The sequence below is a fragment of the Vespula vulgaris genome, chromosome 4 (genome assembly GCF_905475345.1).
Source record: "Vespula vulgaris chromosome 4, iyVesVulg1.1, whole genome shotgun sequence".
NCBI classification, from domain to species: Eukaryota; Metazoa; Arthropoda; class Insecta; order Hymenoptera; family Vespidae; genus Vespula; species Vespula vulgaris.
In genome coordinates, this window is record NC_066589.1 from 4,599,774 (window position 1) to 4,620,000 (window position 20,227).

A 20,227-nucleotide genomic window follows, 5' to 3' on the forward strand; every position below is an offset into this window, starting at 1 on the left:
TTGATATTTCCACGATTGTATGTGCTTCGCGCTACAGTGCTAGGTTTCTTCGTTTAGTTCTTTGATATTCGTTTTGTTGGTTCCTTAATATTCTCGTCTCGCTGGGATATACGGCCGACTTCGAATTCCGATTTACAGTTTGATGTTTGCCCTCGGGCTATTACTGAGAATCGGATTTAAACGAGAGGCGGACGAATTATGTTCCAAAGTGTTTTTTAGGATGCCGTTTTAACGGTCGTAAATTCCTTGTCTCTTGCTGTTGAAAGGAGATGGTAAAAAAATTCGTTGTGTGAACCTCCAAGTGAACGCTCGCGTCGTGTTTTTACGCACGGCTTTTCCGAGGGTGCTCCTCTTTCCGTTCTGACGAAAGTGAATAAATATTTCTTTCGGAATTTACGACTGAGGAATTATAGATTAACGGTTTATCCTTCTACCGTATGTTCTTGACCGAATCATTTCGTTAAGCGAGAAATCAAACGGGTTAGAGAACGGTCGAGTGGAAAGTTTGGAATGTTAAATGGAAAGTTTACAATTACCTCAGATCCTCTTGATTCGACGATCCTTCTCCGAATACATCGTTTCGATAGAAATAAGCTCGATATCTAAAAGTGAATTATTTCTTATACGGTGCACGGTGTTCGCAAGAAAACGTAGACACCTATACGTGCTAAACGTTCTGATCATTTACACCATTGAGAATAATGATCCGATCGTAGAGCTTGAATCTTCGTAGTTCGTGATTCATTGGAAGTACAAATTCGGAATGTTCAACAATTTTCCATCGTCGTCGTCGATCATTATTCCATTCGTTTATTCTCAGCGTATTTATCGTTCGCTATCGTTCCTCTAACGGTTCCAAAATAATCACGTTGCAGGCAAAGAAGGAAATTTACGACGTGAAGCAACAGAGGCTGTGTCTGGCTCAGGATGAGTACAATCACCTCAACAACGCTCTAACGACGCTTGGTGCATCGCGTACCAGCTGTAAGTACCAGCTTTAATATCATTCACCAGAATCATCGTACTCTTTCATTAGCCTCTCATTAATAATTAAATGTCTGCTGTTTGTATGTATTCTGGACTTCCTGCTAGACTCATATTATCCAGCAAGATATTTCGAGTTGACGTAAGTATACATTTTCTTTCTCTTCCACAGTATGTTCCAGCTCGAGTTCGTTGAGCACCAAGTACGATCCAGATCTACTGAAATCCGATGTCGCGCTCGCGAGGAGCCGAGTGTCCCGGCTTAAACGAGAACTCGAACAAATTCGAGCGGAGATGAACTGCACGCAACGAGGAGTCGACACACTTGCTAGGTACGAACGATTCACGTTATTATTACCTGATAAACTACAATTTTAAGAGCATATAGAGAGAAAGTGGGCAATTATTTTTGCTCGGTAGTCATGGGCCGTTTATTATCTCGAATTGCCTGCTCGATCATTCTTACTCGTTACTCTTTCCGTGTATCTTCCCTGTAAATACGAAATCACGAGACTTTTTCAATCGTTAATACGCGTGACGAGTGATCAATTTCGACGATACCAACGAATGTACGAATAGCCTGGTTACGCCTTTCGTTATTGATCTTTTTCTCTCTGGTTTTGCTTGTAGCGTTGAACAAAAGTTGAGCGGTCATCATGGAGGTTGTTACAATATTACGGAAGCTCAGGCGATCATGACAGAGCTACGTAATATCCAAAAGTCTTTGAGTTCCGGTGAAAAGGAGAAGGCCGAGTTGATGCAATCGCTGGCGCAATTAAAAGACGAGTTAACGAGGCTGCAGCTCTGCGAGGGTAGCCCGGAGGCTAGTACTCTGAGTTTACCTCAGGAGAAGCTCAGCACCGCCTCTCAAACGGATCTTTCCGGCGAGTTGGTGCCAATTGGTACGAGGCTTGCTGAAATGGCGAGAATGAGGCTACAGTACGACGAGGCGAGGAAGAGGATACAACATATTCAACAGCAGCTGGCCGATCTTGAAGAGAAAGTGACTCCTGGTCAAACGGAAAGCGACAAGGACAAGCTGCTACTCTTTCAGGAGAAGGAACAGTTGCTGAGAGAGTTGCGTAGCATAACTCCAAGGACGAGGACTCAACAGGACATGAAGAAGATACAGTGCGAGATACGACGTCTCGAGCAGGATCTTAACAACGCCCTGGAGTTGTCGAACAAGACGATCACGGATCGAGTTAGATTGCACGAGGAGAAGCAAATGTTGCTTCAACAGCTGAGAGACGCTTTGCGTTCGATGGCGATGTTGGAGGGACAATTAAAGAGTCTCAGTGCTAGTACGCTATCCGTGAGCAGTAGTTCGAGCCTCGGTAGCCTTAGTACGACGAGTAGTAAAGGGTCTCTCAGTTCTGGACTTAGTTTCACCGACATTTACGGTGGACCACAGTGCTTGGGATCCGTCAGCTCGCAACAAGATCGACCAGTCGATATGGTTGATTTACACAGGCGTGTCGAACGATTGCTGAGAGGCTCGGAACAGAACAATCACGTTAGTACGCCTTCTCCGGGTAGATCTCAACCCAGTCTTTCGCCACGGTCGAGTCTTTCGAGCGTTAGTCCACCGGTTTCGCCTCTTTACGAGAATGCTCCTATGGGTCCACCACCTGCATACGAGCAAGTGGAACTACAGAGGAGACAACAGAGATCAGCCTTATCGTCGAGTGTTCCTTCCTGTGCTCATTTGGATGGCAGTCAGCTCGAGGACAGACTGGCCGAACTCAGGCTAAGTCAGCAACAAAGCTCGTCTCAAGAGCAAGCTGCTCTTCCTCCACACGATCGCCTCAAACTCGTCGTTGGGCCCCATCCTCCCGTCGAGTTGCAATCAGGCAACATGTCCCAAGGCAGCGGCCTAGGTAGGCCTGCTGCAACCCTTCCTGGATGTACCATGCAATTACAAGAACCACCACCTTTATCGCCTATCAGCGAGACACCACCGCCCACGGGTATACGTTCTAGGGCTAGTAGTTCTGGCACGAATACCAGATCCGTATCCGCTGCTGTTTCCGACGAAAGCGTTGCCGGTGATTCGGGTGTCTTCGAGGCGTCGAATCGTCGAAGACTTTCTGGATTGATCGGAGATGTCGATCCTCTTGTATCTGGTGAAATGAGTTTAGAAACGGCCCAAGTACAGATTAAGCTTAGGTAGGTATTTCTTTAGCTTTTATCAAAACCTCGTTGGCTGCAGGAATGACAAAGGAAGTTCGCACCAAGCCCGTTATGTTCTATTAATCGAATGAAATATCTTTGCCAGGTACTCTATGAGCGATGGCCTCCTTCATATTGGCATCGAACGTGCACGAAATCTGGCTGCCCTTTTTATACCGAACAATGCACAAGTGTGAGTAATTTTCTTTTTCGTCGCTATCTTTCGATCTAATCGTCAGGCATTTTTGGTGTCGTAATCAAGTCGATCTCCTGCTATCGAGCTCGCAATGTATTTAAAACTGGAATGCAATTATGAAATACTCGACCGTATACCGGGATCATTGCCCAGTGAACGTCACGTTCACCTTCGTTACGTAACTCCGAACGCATTGTGCTAACGTTGATCTCGTTTTATAGTTTTGGCTACGATACACGTTAATGAACGTTCGATCATGCGAGAAATCCGAACAATTAAGAGATCGCTTTACTCATCGAATTCCTTTTTATTTGAAAACAAAAAATGTTCTATGTAAGCAATCGACGTTTTATAAAATTTTTTTTTTTTTTTTTTTTTTTTTCAAATTGCAGATATATAAAGGCTGCGTTATTGCCGATGCAACCACCTGTTAATCAAATGTGTTGTACGAAAGCAGTGACGGATCTTCGAAAGCCAACATTCGGCGAAACCTTTCCGGTTGCTGTTCCTTTGAACAAGCTCTATACAAAGACGCTGCAGGTAAATGTTTGGTGCAGCGGCAACGAGTTTGAGGAGTGCTTGGTAAGTTTACCTGGTTATCGTTTCATTTGCATTTTATTTCCAAGAAAAATGACACAAATGAGACTTTGATTCATTACGTGTACATTTGCAGGGGTCCGCCCAAGTCTCGCTTGCAGACTTCAGTCCAGAGTCGCCGAGCGTAAAATGGTACAACATACTTTCCTTTCGCTTCATGCAGCCGTCCGATAGTCCTAGTACCAGTACTGGTAATAGTGCTTCAACCAGTATAGCGAAACAGGCTAAGCACGACAAACAGGAGTCAGATATTTCGGTTTATCGTGGAACGCAAAATACCAAGGAAGAAAGTAGCGACGAAAGTACCATCATTAGTTCTCAAACGTCGACGTTGACGAGAAATCAGGGTTGCGATGAACTCCAAACCGCTGTATCTTTGAGGCTAGAAGAACTAGCCAATTGTTTGGGTAGCCCGGAAGAAGAAGATGAGGATGGTGGTACCGACAGTGGCAGCGAAGACAGCGAAGAAGAAGGTATCATCGTGGAGTTCATGATGGAAGATAACGTTCTGGAGGATGTTTTAGAGCACGAGGTTAATACGACACTCTTCTTTCGCCATTTATTACTTTCTACATATTTTTGATAAAATTGTCGAATTTTTATTTTTATTTCATTCCTCGTTCTGTCCTCGTAGGAGGAAGAAGAGCTTAACGAAGAAACAAGAAGGACTCAGGATAAAGAGACCAACACTGAATGTATTTTTATCCCGGAGCAAGGCAAACAGAGAAAGCTTTCGGCAGCTGGCATGGTACCGGGTGCTATTCACGACGATAAGAATTCTATCGTGATAAAGAGAAGTCAAACGTTTTCACCGAGTGCTGCTGTCAGCAAGAATCATTACATCTGTCGTGTAAGTACTACCCGTTGCGATTTTAATTTCATTTTCTGACAAATATTCTTAAACTTCGTCAATTTCGTTTCTACAGCTTAATCGAAGCGATAGCGACAGCAGCATGCCTCTCTATCGTAGAGGTGGACCCTTCCAACGAAATTCCGTAGAAAGGCGTTCGTTACGTTGGAGGCGACCGTCGTCAGCTTTAAGTTGTAAAACAACATCCAAGAAGTCCAGTCATTTGCCTCCAACCGCCAGGACCTCGTTAGATCTCGAGTTAGATCTTCAAGCGCAACACGCCAGACTGAACAATCTTCAGGACGAACTTAGCAGGTTGCGAGAATTAAAACAACGATTGGAACAAGCACGCGAGAAGGGAGACACGGATCTGGCCAGTTGGTTATTAGAGGATCACAAGTTCCAAAATCTGATGGCACAAGCTGAGAGTGGTAGGAACGGAAAGAGTGCGGAAGATAAGAAGGTAGAGAAGATGTTGAAGAAAACGTCGAAGGAGATATATAAGTTGAGAAAGACAAAGGCCGGTAAAGGGAAACCCGACATTATATCTTTTAAGTAAGTACGAACGAACGATAACGATTCTCTCCTTCGTTCTGTAATATTATGTCTGATATTATCTTTTCATTTTCTCTTGCTTTTTCTTATTCGTAGAGAAAAAATGGCATTCTTCACGCGTGTCAACGTGAACGTTCCTGCTCTCCCACCAGACGATTTACCCCCAGAAAGTTCAATGATGTCCACAGACACGTGCTCGATATTGCACAGGAGATACATGTCCGAACCAGTAAGCAGTGAAAGTGTTTCAGACATGTCCACGCGATTGAACATTGGAAACACAATCGCTATGAGAAGCAGTGCTAGTGCCATGGGTAACGATACTAGTGCCGGTATCGTAGGTTTGACAGAGGACCGTTTGGCAAACGGTGGCACCACGAACAAAAGCGTCAATTCGAAAGGGCGGCCGAGCGATCATAGCTCGCGTGCCACGGAGAATGGTCAGAAAGAAGACTCGAAAGGCTCCGAGGATAATGGCAACGGGGAGCCAAAGAGATATGAGTATGTCGTTGATAGGGTTCTCGGCGTCGAAGTTTAACGTTCAGCCTTCTTTTCATCTTTTTCTTCTTTCCTTATACCTTGATCTTAAAACGTTCACTGTCCAATGATCACGATGATTATTATTAGATATTAATAATTCTCGTTATTTTTCTTGAATTGTGATCAAAGGTCTGTTAACCTATTTCTAGACCAAAAGGATGACGAACGTGTTAAGTATCGATACGACGAATAATTCTCTTAGTCTCGATTTGGTACTCGAGCAGCGCTAATGCGCCAACTTTCAAGACATCGTTATGCGAACGTTAATGCGTAAAAAGCGACGATGGCGAGGATTTTAGGAAAAAAGTTGACTTTTTTGCGTTCAATCGATCTTAGGTGCCATGCGAGAGGATAGTTTGTAAAGGGTCATAAAAAAGTAATTCTATTTATTTTTTTATTATTTTCTGTTTCTTTTTTTCTTTTTTTCGACTAACATATCTCGTTACCGTCGCTTAATTGACCCGATGCCGGCGCTCATCAACGTTTTCTTTTTGTTTTTTCTTCACATGGGCCGATTTGCGGAGTAGAAGGAATGTGTTTAACTTAGAAAAAGCGTTCTGTGTGTGTGTATATATATATGCGAGACAATTATAAGTTATTTAAACGACGAGATTCGCCGATATAAATCTATAATTTAATTTGTTAAATTTGATTCGCGTCTTCTTCGCGTTCTTTCTTTTTTCTTTTTTTCTTCTTTTCTCTTTCTTCTTCTCCCTCCCTTCTCTCTTTTTATCTATTTTTCTTTTTTTTTCTTTCTTCCTTTTGGCTGTTATTCCGTTCGTTTTCTCTGCGAATCAGAGCACACGACCCACCGAGCGCAGCTGGTCTGCGATTTGAAAAAAGTTAGTAATTAAAAATAAAAAGGAAATTGAAAGATTATGCCCTGGTTGGCTGAACTTCGCTTTGACTCTCGGCACTGCCATTTTCGTAACGTTGTTGTATTTGTTTTTATTAAAGCGGTTTTATTTCGGAGTCTCAACGAGAAAGACTCAACGACAAAAGTGCCTTTAAAATAAATGTACACACCGCTCAAGATGTATAATTTATTTTTTTTCTTTTTTATCGTTTACCACTGACCGTTCTCCAACAAAAGAATAAGAAAAACGAGACAAAAAAGATTACAAGAAAAAAAAACAAACAAACAAACAAACAAGAAGAACAAAAACAAAGAGAATAAGAGAAAGAACTTTTTAAAGTTTATCGATCAAATCGACACGTTGGAACAATGTATGTATGCGTGTATGCTTTAACGATCGGCCCATTCGTCGGGAACGTAACATTGTAAATTTTTTCTCGCCGAGACTCGGTCGATAAAACAGAGTATGAGAAGAAAAAAAAACCACAAATTCGAAATTTTCGAATACGACGTTGTATGTATAACGAGTGTATGTAATAATATTATCGTCGTGTCACTTCGTAGTCGAATTATCGTCGTTATAACGACGAATAGCACGCGTTCATTCAATGATGGTACCCCGTGGCCATATATTGCGTTGTTGTATTGTAATATCGAGAAACAAGATGGAGGGACATAGCGAAATTTGTATCGAACGATCTTGTAAATAATTTTGTAAATAGATAATCGACAATCATGTTTTAACGCGCTTATAAATATACGTGTATATGTATTATATAATAAAATGCGAAAAGCGTGCGCCCGCGTTCGCGTCCGCGCCCAAGATATTTACGTACAACACAGCGTACGTATGTGTATGTGTATGCACGCAGCGAATGGGGAGGTAGGAGCGATGGCGAATTTGCCTTGTTTATGTACCTCGCACTTCGTATATATTGTATTATTTCTTTTTTTTTTTGTCCTCGAACGAGAGAGAAAAAGATCAGAAAAAAACGAACATTTTCTCGTCGCTTGAGATGAAAGCGAAGAAAAAACACGTATTATTATTATTATTTCTCCTTACTGAAGTGCCCGATCTATTACACTCATGTATTTAATTAACGTTATGTTTGTATTATTTAGCACGTTACTACGGAGTATAAGTACGATAATGATAAAAATGAATCATGATAACGATAAAATTAAGGACGATTATAACGATAATGATACTTCTCTTCTTTCTTTCTTTCTTTTTCATAAAGAAAACAACATTACACGCATTACAGACACGTACAGACTCTCTCACTGAAAGGATCACAATTTACAGCATGATTTGTAAGTAACGGTTCGTATGGTAATGATTAAAAAGAGATAAATACAAGTATATCCTCATCGTACTTTTCATTTGCTTTCAAAAATATTCGTAACCCTTGTTAAGATGAGCAACGATCAAAAAAAAAAAAAAAAAAGAAAAAAAAAGAAGAAATTGTTAAAACGATTGTTTAGAATATTTTAATAAATGCCTTTAATCGATCACTAACAAAAAGAAAATCGGATAAATCGTAGCTCTTGTTGCATAGAAATTGATACGACAAATGCATTGTTAAATCTGTTTTCACATTGTTTATTATATATAACTGAATTACGATTTAGTTTCATCATTTCTTGCGGTCATTGCACGTTCCGTCTTTTATTATTAAAACGTTGTACGGTCGATAAAAAGTACTTAAGTAAGTACTCACTTTTCGGTTTTGGATCACTTCCATATAGGAAAATGTCATCGAAGAAGAACAAGCTGAAAGTTCGATAAGACTCTAGAGTTCTTCGCCTACACGGAGAATGAGTGTGTGTATGAGAAAGAGAGAAAGAGAGAAAGAGAGAAAGAGAAAGAGAGGTGGAAGCGTATAGTAAGGGTCGAATCTCTCGAATCATAGTTAGTAGAGCGGTGCGCGGCCACGAGCTCGGCCGCTCATCGGCCAGCGCGATGCTGTTTTGCACTTTTGTGCGAACAGCATTTTCCGCATCCCTTGGTGCCGTTGTCCAGATAGTGATCTTGGTTTTACAAAGTTCTACCACATCGAGGGTTCAAGCTACTCTGCCACCTGGTGCTGGTTAGTTCAAATTTGCCTACCCTTCGAACAAATATTTCTTCAATTTCTCTTTGAATATTTTGTCGAATTTATCGAACGATAAAAAGAATGAACGTAATTCTTTTTCATACAAAATATAATTTTTCTTTGCTTGCTCTAGAAAGAAAGAAAGTATCTACCGTTTGTATCGAATAAGTTACATTTATCGGTATAATTCGTTATAGTCATTAGTTCATTCATGAAAATATCAAAAAGTGATTACGAATCGTTGGATATTTTTCTAATATAAATACATTCAATGTTATATCGTTTGGATCAATTCGCAGCACCGTAATATCTACAAATAATAATCGAGCATTAAATTGTTTAAACAAGTCTAAAGTTTCGTTCTTAAAACATGATATATGAAAGAGATATGAATGAGATTTTGATCGTGTCAAGTTATCGGTTGAATTTTTATTTAGAGACGATGTGAAAAAGAGGGTTTAGAGATTTGAGCTACGAGATACACGTGGTCGATCGATTCTCGTCGTCGTCGTCGTCGTCGTCGTCGTCGTCTAGTTGAAAACAGATAGACTATGTCCGTGTTTTATGCGCGTGTTTATCGTATATGTGTGTTCCGACGATATCACTTCCGCTTTTAATTCCATCGACCTTGTCCGTGCATTTTCGCATTCGTCGTTCCGCCGGTTAAATTCGCATATATGTACGTATAGAGATAGAAAGTCACCGGCAGGTTAGAGGGTAGTACACTTAAGTAATTCAACGCTCGCCGCAGGTGCGCGTCAGGTAATCGATATTATTATCGGCACGATACTTACGACACGTGGGACGCGTGCCATTCGTTCGATGATTCGTCACGAATCTATGTTATTTTTCTCTCGAAATTCCATTGAAAAAAGAAAGAACGAAACGAGAATACACGATACATCTTTATTTTTAATCAACGAAGAAAACGAATTAATAAAGTTATTATTATTAACATTTAATTGTCTGATTAAATTATTATTTACTATTAATATAGCATTGTTAATATTTATTCGTTGATTAAAAGTTCGTAAATTGAAATTATAAGAAATAGTTTCTTCTTTATTTTCAATAAATCGAACGATTTTTTCTTTCTTTTTTTTTTTTAAACGTGATTAAACTTACAGTTAGGTACGGATTCGTTCAATAATTCATTCGATCGCCTATCAAACAGATTTACGTTTTACGATACACATTTTCGGTATTACTCGATGTATTTTTTACGAGGCAATCAGCCTTTCTTCTGAAACTAATAAGAAATCCGTGCTAAAGAAGCACGCACGGTAAAGAGTTTTTCACGAGATCACGTAGAAAGGCATACCTTGGTTCAGGGTTAATCAAAATCAATTTCACCGATTCTCACCATAGGAACTCAGTTTTCTATTGATTTAACACCTGACCATTGCCGTCTAAAAATATCTGAGGTGGGTGGTGCTCATAAAGTCGGCGATAATGTACGCGTATGCTGCTTAAAAAATGTGAAAAAGTTGATCGATTTATTCGAAGAGAGAAAAAAAGAGAAAATGAAAGATGAATGGTAATTCAATGATATGACCTATAAGTGGAAACGTTATTTAGAAATAGGAAAGTAATGTTCGCGATTGAAAAAAAAAAAAATTGATCGATTTCGAGATTCGATTAAGATTTCATCATTTTTTTTTTTTGCGACGAAGCGACACTTCAATACGCACGAAATTGCGTTGGACGTTGTGACGACAACACTTCGGTGAAGTTTCCGGGCCGGAAACGCAAACCGACCGTAAAACCAGGTCGTCCTAGCGGCGTAGAAAAATGAAAAAGAAAAACAAAAAAAAAATACGACGAAAGAATGGACTTCGAACGATTCCGTAAGTCGTAACGTCATAATCCTCATTTTGGACTTATTCCGAAAACAGTTTCTAATAAAATCGATTTAGAAGGAATTAAATAAAACGAATGAAATATTTCGGGGGGTCTTTAACGTCTCTAAGAATTTTCGATAAAGTGTATATCAGAACAAAGAAAAAATTAACTTTTAACCGAAGAAAAAATAATCTTTTTTTCTGATCTGTAAAAAATTTATACATTTGTCATTACGCCTGATAATCAAGATTATTAATTTTAACGATACTGAAACATTTTTTTTATTCAGATTATAATAAACAGAAAAAAAAATAAGTTAATTATCGATTTCTAACTTCTAACGGTTAGAGTTCCGACCTAGTCACCGTTAAAATAAAATAGATGGTAAAGAACCACAAAGAACTAGAACTAAAACTATATATAAAAAAAAAATGAAACGTATACTTTTTTCTATTTTAAAGACAAACCATTTGTCCGACCCAGTTAAAGACTTCTAATCGCATAGGATGTAGGATACGGTTGTATAAAATATAACCCTGGGGAAGATATTCCACCATACACGTGTGTCACATCGATGATTGCATTTTGGAATATACTTCGTTCGTTCGCTATATTTACTTATCTTTAATATTCATAGTTCATTCGATTTTGGTCGTATACGTCGAACGTACGAAGATAAGAAAAACAACGAGATTATTAAAATCGTATTATCAGATCTAATCGCATCTCTACACTATTCCATGTAAAAAAAAATATATATATATACACTTTTTACAGTCGTAGTTATTTGCTTCATTCATTAAGTTTTGGTTGTACTCAAAGAGAAGAGAAAAAAAAACGAATACGGAAGTTGAAGGTATTCCGACGAGTGTTTTAGTTTCCGTTTAAAAACTAATATTTTTCCGAGTTGTGTGCGAGGAAATGATGCAATTTTCACGAGACACATGGCCGTCTCTCTGTCACGAGATCGCGTGATAAGAGGACAGGTATATGCGTTTATACGCGATATAGCGAAGCTCATTGGTTCGTTTCCGAGGACGATCGGTTCATCCCTAGCGTTGTCGTGACACGAGTTCACCCTCACCGAGGTATAGGTCGTTGCTCTTTCTCGTCGATTAAGATCGAAAGGGTTTTTCCAGCATTTACATTATTCAACATATTAAAATACGTAATCGTCATTAAAAAAATTCTCGTAAAAGTATAGATCTTTTTAACTATTTTTCTTTTTTTAATAATCGTATACTTTCATTGCTTTAAATCTAATTGATTAATTTATTTCATTTTCTAGTAATATTACCATAAGAAAAAAATAACGATTTTTATGATTTACCTTTATACATTAATAATTATTTATTTTTATTGTTAATATTGTCTATTAATTGATCTAGATCTAATTGATGTATATGTATATTATACATCATCTGATGATTATGATTCTTAATCATTATTGTAGTTTTGTGATATAATCGATTAGTAATGATTTATTATCTCCACTTTTGTAAATTATATTTTATCCTTTTTATATTTACAATGACACGAGGTATCAATTCATAAAAAAAAAAGTTCCTTCTGTTTTCCGATTGCAGAAGATGAGATAATTTTGATCGAACATCTACCTGGTCGTCGAGTTCATCTACAAGACTTTTTTTGGACCGGTATAGATGACGCACCACCATGGGTGGATCCAAATCAAGGTTTGACCTTCTACGAGACCAGAACGGTTCATCACACTGTCACTATTTATTCTCCAAACGATTACGACGATAAAAGTGCTTCGGCGCCTGCACCTCCACATGGATCCACTCCTCAGGGACCTGGATGTACCACTTGCATTAATCCCACTCCGCGTTTGGATGAAGACGAGGACCAAGATATTGGGATTCTGATTGGTGAAGATCCTGGACCCAGGTTATTAATGACTACTACATAAAAGCAAAAAAAGAAAAAAGAAAAAAAAATTATCTGTAATTATGTACATACGTTTCTGACAGAATCGTGTAATAGAAAAATGTTATGAACGAAAGATTAAAAAAATAATAATAATAATACTACGGATTCTTGACATCTCGTAACTTTTTTTTTTTTTCGACGAACGAAACTGGTTCCACACAAGAACTGGTTTGACATTTATTAGATATTTATTATAATACCAATATGTAATAGGAAATTTGAATATCCAATTTTAACTGTTGCTAATATGTATCTGATATAATCTAATCTCAAAAGGAATTTATTTAATATTTATGCAAAAAAGGTACTGGTTATTGACCGTTTTACGAGCTGGGGAATCCATACCACAGAAAGTGGAGTTAAAATTGGCTCGTCTCTATCGGACCGCGTTTTCAAGGCAACAACAACGTCATCTTGGTCTTCTTTCGACCGATCCTCGAGCTCGCAGAGCAACCGAACAACGTGGCTTCCACGAACGAATGGTGAGTGCATCCTCGATGATGTCGCACCTTCACGTGATTTTTTTTTATATAATTATAACAAGATCGTATCATTTCAGACAGCTGGTACGATCTTACAAAAGTCATCGAAAGAAAACGCAACGATTCCTACAGAAAGTTCAATCGAATTGAAAGAAGAGAGGATGATCGATGTATCGAAACGAGGAAGAAAGTTTTTCGGGAAATTTCGAAACAACGACAGTGAAATTTTGGATAATGTCTTCAATAAAAATCAAACTCACGAAGATTTAAATTTGGGAGACAATGAAAAGTCTTCGAAAAAAGTAGAATCGAATTTGAATTATTTGGGTTTGAAAAAACTTCGATTGAGAAGTTTGAACAAACAGGAAGATGATGATGATGATATAATGCTTACAAATTCGTCGTCGATGATTTTTAAGGATCAGCATCCACTGAACTTCAGTTCAAGGTCACCCGTTGATTGGAAACGGACCGAAGAAAGCAATAAGGACATCAATTTGACTGGCCGATCAAAATTACGTTCTTTGGATGGTGTCGTACAGATCAAGATGCACAATACGAGCATAATAGAGGGCGAAGGTACTAGACTGATCTATTCCGTTCATCTTGATGGAAAACCTGTCCCAGCTGAAACGGCAGCCAGAGATATGGCACTCCTTTCGTCTCAAGAAGTTGCTCTTGAACTTGGTGTACCTGTTATTATCCGAAGCGAACGTGAGTATAAGAAACAACGAAGAAAAAAATTGATCAAATTGACATTCGAAATACTAAAGTCTTTCTTTCTTTTCTATGACCATCTAAAAGTCGACAAAATATTTCCTGAATTTGTTTCTCTAAGAGCTATTATACTATGACAACAGAAACGTTTTATAAAAAAGAAGAATTTCTACATCATTGTATTTTTATTTTCGAAACAATTTTGTCCTGAAATATACTTCTGTATCGTCAAAAATAACGGAGATAATTTAGATGAAACGTCTTGTATACGTTCATTGAAATTATACATTTTTAATTATAACTTCATAACACGTTAATCCAAGTAAAGATTGATTTATTTTAAGATGATGACTTATTGAATATTTTTTAGCATATTTAAAAGAAACAAGACCCTTAGCCCTTTCGAGAAAAAGGGATGTTTGGTTACTGGTAGGAGCTGCTGGAGCTGCTGTAATCTTATTAGTCCTACTCCTTACTGGTTTGGTCCTAATAGCCAAGAGAAAACGAGCTCACAGTGCTGTCGTACCACCACCGAACAAAAGTATACTTAAAAAGGAACGGGATTACGTTCTACCATCTTCTGGTCTTGACAATACAGCTTTCTTGACGCCTGACTCAGAAGGCAAGGTAAGCAAATTTATTTCATTGTATCAAACGAGCTTACAAATACATATAATCAAACTAAGATAAATAAAACTTGATTTCAAACATCGATAGGGTTAAAAAATCATCAAGCAAGTTATCATAATCTTTGCCAAATCTTTTCCAATTAACGATAACAGTTCTGCATTAAAATGCAGATTTAATCGATAAAATGAGTGGTTTAGGGCTCATTTGAATTACAAATTACATGTATAAAGTTCATTCTTTTATATCTCATGATGGAAGGTTCTTTTTTAGTTAGTCGTAATAAAGTTTCCCTTTGCGTGATAACGAAAGAATTCGAAGGGCCAGGAAAAAGATAGAAAATAATATTGTTAACGTTGACACGCGATTGTAGAAGGATAAGGGCATATTATGAAGATGAATTTATTTTCTCTTTTCATTGGCATGACGATATCGATTTTAATGAACGTTGTTAAGGTTCGAGTAAACGTTCAAATTGCGTGTTAGAAGATACATACCCTAAAAAGTTTCTTCCCTTGTCAGATCGAAGGTACTAGTCAAAGGCAAACACCAAGAACCCTTTCGAGAACTCCTGATACCACCGACAGTCTTCATCGTAGCGTCGACGAATTTTCCACGGACAACGAGGAGGAATCTAAAAAACTTGCTGCATCTAGTCCTTGGAGCATCGAGGAACAACCTTCAAGAAAAACAAGGTAATTGCGTTAAATACTGTTTCAATCCTGCGTCAAGTTAAACATGCAGATCTGAAACTATTTATATTACCTCTAATAAAACAATATCGTTAAATAAAAATAAAATTTTGTTCGGTTTCTCTATCAACGATGAAGTGAAATTAATAAAAGTAATTATTTCTCTTTCCTAAAGATATTTTGTTCATTACTGATATAAATCAATATAAATTGTTTTTGGATAGAAAGAAAGATACAATAAATAAATAAAAAATAAAAAGTAAGAAAATTTATATGTACAAAAAATTAGAAAAAAATCCACTTATGATTCTACTAAAAAGTTATTGAATTTGTATGAAATATAGAGTGACACAGGGAAGAATGACAAGAACAAACGCCATCGATCCACCAAGAACTCCAGATTCAATGGATACTATTGCCGACCAGGCAGAGATGTTGGAATCACTTGAGAATGGTTATCCGAGACAAGAAGAGGTTCCAGTCTCACCACGTTCTTATCTATCCATGCCTTCTTGCAAACAATTTCCAAGTATGCGAAGCGTCGAACCACTTTCAAGAGTCCTCGAGCCAGTAACAGTAAGCGATACGTTCGTGTGACCTACCGTAGCATAGTAGCAGAGATATCGAAAGAATATTTTGTCCGATTAGGTCAAGCATTTGGACGTAGACTCTCCTGAAAGTGGAAGGCACAAAGACAATGGCTACGTCGCTCATCAAAGAAGCGAAAAAATGGATGAAACATTTTTAACGAGAGCAGCCAGTGCTTCTAGAGATCCTGGAGTCGTAGGACCTATCGTTTGGACACTAAAGAGACAAGGATTATCTACCGAAGGTACGATCCATTTTTTCTAAAAACTTGTTAATTAATTTTTCCATCGACCTATACATTGAAACGAAAGCGAATCAACCATCTCCGAAAGAACGTCTTCGTTGTAACAATTAATAAAATAACATTATATCGAGAATAATGTTATTTCGATTCTCTCGGTGACGGTTTCGCAATTGATATATATATAGAATTTATCATCCAGTCGCACATTCTCTCGAAAGTATTGCATTATTATCAGGTAATGGTACGTCCGAAATATCGGACGTCGAACAGATCTTCGTGGGATCAGGTGGTCCCGTGGGTCGTGCCAGGAGACGTCTCCACGAACTCCTCGAGGACTCCTTCAGCCTCTTCGGAAGTAGAGAGCCCAAGTCCAGAGAATTTCAAACGACGAATACGCGTCCGAACTCTGCCGTACGCACGACGGATGCTCTCACGATATTTACCGAAGGAAGGCATAGGTCAGTCAGTTATTGTTATTTCTCATTGGAAACTTAACACACGTAACATTTATATAACGTTTATGTAAGTAGAGAAGTTTCAATATTTCGTTTCTATCTTACAGTTTTTTTTTTCTTCTTCAAATTTTATTATCGTTTTTAGTCCGACGTCAACTCCGCCTGCGGAATTAAGTACTCGACCTCGCACGTCAGCATCAAGAAGAAATTTGGCAGAGGATATTCCTGAAACTGGCCAGTCAAGTCATACACGTGGTACTTGGGGCTCGAGACCACTCAGTGCCGGTCCGTTTCACAAACCTAATCTACCAGAAGTGGATACCAGACGTATCCTAGCGGATTCTCAACTCTCACCGGAGGATCCAGCGGTACCTTTAATCAGCAGTATTAAGAAAGAACTGGAAAAGTTCTCTCCGCGATAAATGAATAAATTAACGAAATAGTTGAATTTATTTTACGGGACGCTCTTTTTACTTCGCGAGATTTCTAGCTAATTTCTAAATCGATCGATATTGGCAACAATTTAAAAGTCCTAGCGTACGTACGTATTTGTGCCAGTATAAACAAACAAAAAAAAAAAAGATAAACGAAACATCATACACACAAGAGATTACTCATTAGCTTTTTTCATCGATTTATATAATTCTGATTTTGTTTTGATCAGTCTTGAACATGTGTCATTGTAAATACCATGACTCGATTTTGTAGGCACATTATTGTAAGTAATTTTCAATTGACGACCGACAGCGATAAAAACACTGTCGTGATGGAATATGTTCGACAGTTAAAATATACATGAATTTGATCAACGAGAATAATAAAACTTGATCGATTTTATTTAAACATGATACCTAACAACTTTCGACGTTATTAAGAATTATATTTAAGAATATATTCTATAACACATTTTTTGTTTTTTTTAAGTTACGAGTCAATATATTGCGAGTATATTATACAACGTTAATAAATATGACGATAAAATACTTTACGCCATTTTAGATATTTCGACGAATCGATCGTTATTGCAAAAGTCTTTGTAGGTATGCTCGTGTCGCAGTTTTAAAGTGTCGTATTTTTTTACAAAAAAACTTATGTACTCTGGATGTGCTGGATCCACTTCGACAAAGAGATGACCTCCTGGTTTTAATGCCTTGGCACTGTATTGTATAAGAGGTCTGATAATCTTCAATCCATCTTCTCCGCCGTCTAAAGCTCTTAAATCTTCATAACTGCGTATATTCGAAAAAAGGGAAAAAGTAGAAAAAAAAGAAAAGAAATGTGTATCTATTCTTAAATCTTAATAATCTAAACTCTAGAATTACATACATTTTAATTTCTGGTTCTAATTTTAATATGTTCTTGGTTGGCACGTACGGTGGATTGCTAACTATAAAATCAAAACTTTTAGTTTCGAAATTCATACTTTCAGAAGATTTTAATGTTCCATCTTCTTCCAAAGTTGCCTGTATAATAGTTACTCTTTCTTGCAAGCCAAGCTTGCTACAATTTTCTTTTGTTAAATCGCAAGCATGTGGATTAGTATCGACTGCTATACATTTTACCTAGAATAGTATGAAATTTACTCCGAACTATTTTAAACGATTAAAGATATCCCATTTATTTTAATCACCTGAAATAACGGTATCATTATTCTTCGAATTGTCCAATCACTATTTGCCTAATTAATTATTAGGAAATAATGTACCTTGTTAGAGGAGTGTGCCAATGCTAGCGATATCGCCCCAGAACCACAACCAATTTCCAAGATTTCACGATCGTCTCCGTGCAAATAACTTAGTTTTTTTAAAATAATATCAACTATTATCTCTGTTTCCGGACGTGGAATAAAAATTGGAGGAACTAATTTCAAAGTAATATCTCGAAAATCCCATTCACCGATTATGTATTGAACTGGCATCCTGTAGGACTTCATTTTCATGAAATAACGTAATTTATCGTGATGTAAACAACGGACAAAAAATTTCTTTGTTTTTCGTACAGTTATCACATTTTACCTGGCCAATCTGCATTGACAAAGTGATTCTAACTCGTTCAACTGATCTTCCGTAAGTCGTTTATCACGAAAATTCGTCACGTCTAATAGCTGTCGAGTAAAACGGAAAGCACGAAACTAATTATTTCACACCTACGCTTTTATATCATACGTTTAAAATCAGCGGGAAAAATAAAAATATAGAATCTGGCAAGTAGCCAATGATAATGCGAATATATTGGACGCCATGACAGTTTAAAACATATATGTTACTATCCACGTGATTTCATATAGGTTAGAAAACAAAGGCGTATTTTCTTATGAATTATTTGAAGAATTTGTCGGTAAAACAGAATCTGAACTAGATCGGTTTGTAAGCGATATAATTTTCACGAATACAATGTAACGGAATAGCTAGAAAAAGATTTAAGAATGAATATTTTTACCTTTTTTAAACCTACGACATGTGCGACGATGTGTTCGATGGATTCAACGGGTTCTGGTACAGCTTCATTCTCAAACCGGTGACTCCATTTTTCAACGATTTCACTAATGGTCGGACAATTCGTAGAAGAATCGTTCGTAAAAGCACGATGCAATGATACGTTTCCTTTGGTTGTCATGGTAATATTATTTCCGATGCGCACAATGCTCGTTGCCGTACTTTTGTTAATCGGAAGAACGCACATCTTGAAAATTTGACGATACGACATCGTGTCTCGCTCGACGAGTACTGAACGACGTGTTGTTATCGAATGATCGAGGAGCACATCGTTGCCGAAGGGAGAGGCATTTCCTCGAAAACAGCGCTACCTATCGGACGAAAACTACAAATGACTCATCCTGTTTTTCAAGCCACACAATAGCTTATAATATCGACTACATAAAATCGATATAAGAACAAAAACATTTCCGAAGAATATGACAAAAACGATCGAAGAGTATTCTCTCTGTTTACGTTCAAATAGAATCGCAAGAAGGTTAAGATAAAGTTTACTGAATATACAGGGTGAGAAATTTCACCCAGTCGGTAAGTTATCGACCGAGGACTGAAGAAACTAACTCGATCGTTAAATAGTAGAGAATGTGAAACATTTTTCTTGGAGTAACGTTCGAACGGAAGGCGCAAGCGCGAGTTCGTACTCGTCGATGTTCGGTTGGTCTCGGAAATGACGACGAGAGGCGGGGAGGAGTCTCACGCCGGGCCACACGACGGTGTATGAGGGGGTGAGCGGTGAGAGGCGCGAGAGTCGCGAGCATACAGGGCAGTCGTCGCTGCTCTCGATCGTAAGTAACGTGCGACGTCGAGTCTGGCATGAGCGTCGTCTGCGCGACGCGATTGCATCGCGAGCTAAGATCGTTGCGAGAGCGTCGAAGCGACTGAGAGAGAAAGAGAGAGAGAGAGAGGAAGAAAGAAAGAGAGAGAGAGAGAGAGAGAGAGGGAGGGAGGGAGGGAGGAAGGAAGAGAAAGAAAGATACAAACGGAGAAAAAGAGAAAGAGAAAGAGGAAAGAAAGAGCGAGGCTTTTCTGTGCGCACGGGACACCGATGTCGAGTGCGACGTCGTCCTCGAGCACGAGGACTCGCGTGAACGGGAAGAGGAAGAGGAAGAAGGTGCTGTTGTACGAAGAGGGTTCGTGTAACGACACGACACCTCGGCGTCGCTAGTTACCTCTCGTTGTCCATTGCGTGCTTCGTTCTCTGTGTGTGTGGCGTACGTGTGTGCGTATGTGTGTGTGTGTGTGGGTACGTTATTGCGTGTGATATATATATATATATATTTATCTGTATA

At 38.3% G+C, this 20,227-nt stretch overlaps 4 protein-coding genes across 8 annotated transcripts in view; 3 read left to right on the forward strand and 1 right to left on the reverse strand.

Moving 5' to 3' along the window:
* LOC127062998 (protein kibra) overlaps positions 1 to 8,113 on the forward strand; it is a 53,591-nt gene extending 45,478 nt beyond the window's left edge. For both annotated transcript variants that reach the window (XM_050992104.1, XM_050992106.1), the window contains 9 exons: positions 876 to 984; positions 1,157 to 1,316; positions 1,615 to 3,153; positions 3,263 to 3,349; positions 3,745 to 3,934; positions 4,026 to 4,481; positions 4,584 to 4,799; positions 4,876 to 5,354; positions 5,451 to 8,113. In XM_050992104.1, the coding sequence (XP_050848061.1) occupies positions 876 to 984; positions 1,157 to 1,316; positions 1,615 to 3,153; positions 3,263 to 3,349; positions 3,745 to 3,934; positions 4,026 to 4,481; positions 4,584 to 4,799; positions 4,876 to 5,354; positions 5,451 to 5,892 (3,678 nt within the window). In that variant the 3' untranslated portion in view covers positions 5,893 to 8,113. The remainder of the gene's footprint in view (positions 1 to 875; positions 985 to 1,156; positions 1,317 to 1,614; positions 3,154 to 3,262; positions 3,350 to 3,744; positions 3,935 to 4,025; positions 4,482 to 4,583; positions 4,800 to 4,875; positions 5,355 to 5,450) is intronic.
* A 143-nt stretch (positions 8,114 to 8,256) lies between these two features.
* On the forward strand, positions 8,257 to 17,266 carry LOC127063000 (uncharacterized). 3 transcript variants are annotated; one of them, XM_050992115.1, is made up of 10 exons: positions 8,257 to 8,840; positions 12,275 to 12,596; positions 12,943 to 13,120; positions 13,198 to 13,834; positions 14,208 to 14,464; positions 14,987 to 15,159; positions 15,501 to 15,732; positions 15,805 to 15,988; positions 16,224 to 16,446; positions 16,589 to 17,266. In XM_050992115.1, exons 1-10 carry the CDS (start codon positions 8,714 to 8,716, stop codon positions 16,863 to 16,865), a joined length of 2,610 nt encoding a protein of 869 aa, XP_050848072.1. In that variant the 5' UTR covers positions 8,257 to 8,713; the 3' UTR covers positions 16,866 to 17,266. The 3 variants fall into 3 exon arrangements, with proteins under 3 accessions (XP_050848072.1, XP_050848075.1, XP_050848074.1); XM_050992118.1 differs by having other exon boundaries at positions 16,224 to 16,510; positions 16,589 to 16,698; XM_050992117.1 differs by lacking the exon at positions 8,257 to 8,840 and adding an exon at positions 9,852 to 10,693.
* Positions 16,551 to 19,230, reverse strand: LOC127063004 (MTRF1L release factor glutamine methyltransferase). Of its 2 annotated transcripts, XM_050992132.1 has the most exons (6): positions 18,883 to 19,230; positions 18,459 to 18,547; positions 18,149 to 18,362; positions 17,770 to 18,005; positions 17,541 to 17,672; positions 16,551 to 16,815 (listed from the first exon to the last, which is right to left on the reverse strand). In XM_050992132.1, exons 1-6 carry the CDS (start codon positions 19,147 to 19,149, stop codon positions 16,794 to 16,796), a joined length of 960 nt encoding a protein of 319 aa, XP_050848089.1. In that variant the 5' UTR covers positions 19,150 to 19,230; the 3' UTR covers positions 16,551 to 16,793. The 2 variants fall into 2 exon arrangements, with proteins under 2 accessions (XP_050848089.1, XP_050848088.1); XM_050992131.1 differs by lacking the exon at positions 16,551 to 16,815 and having other exon boundaries at positions 17,414 to 17,672; positions 18,883 to 19,226.
* Positions 19,231 to 19,849: 619 nt separating this feature from the next.
* LOC127062997 (unconventional myosin-XVIIIa) overlaps positions 19,850 to 20,227 on the forward strand; it is a 65,777-nt gene continuing 65,399 nt past the window's right edge. The window contains exon 1 of the mRNA XM_050992097.1: positions 19,850 to 20,049. Coding sequence (XP_050848054.1) covers positions 19,984 to 20,049 — 66 coding nt within the window. The 5' untranslated portion in view covers positions 19,850 to 19,983. The remainder of the gene's footprint in view (positions 20,050 to 20,227) is intronic.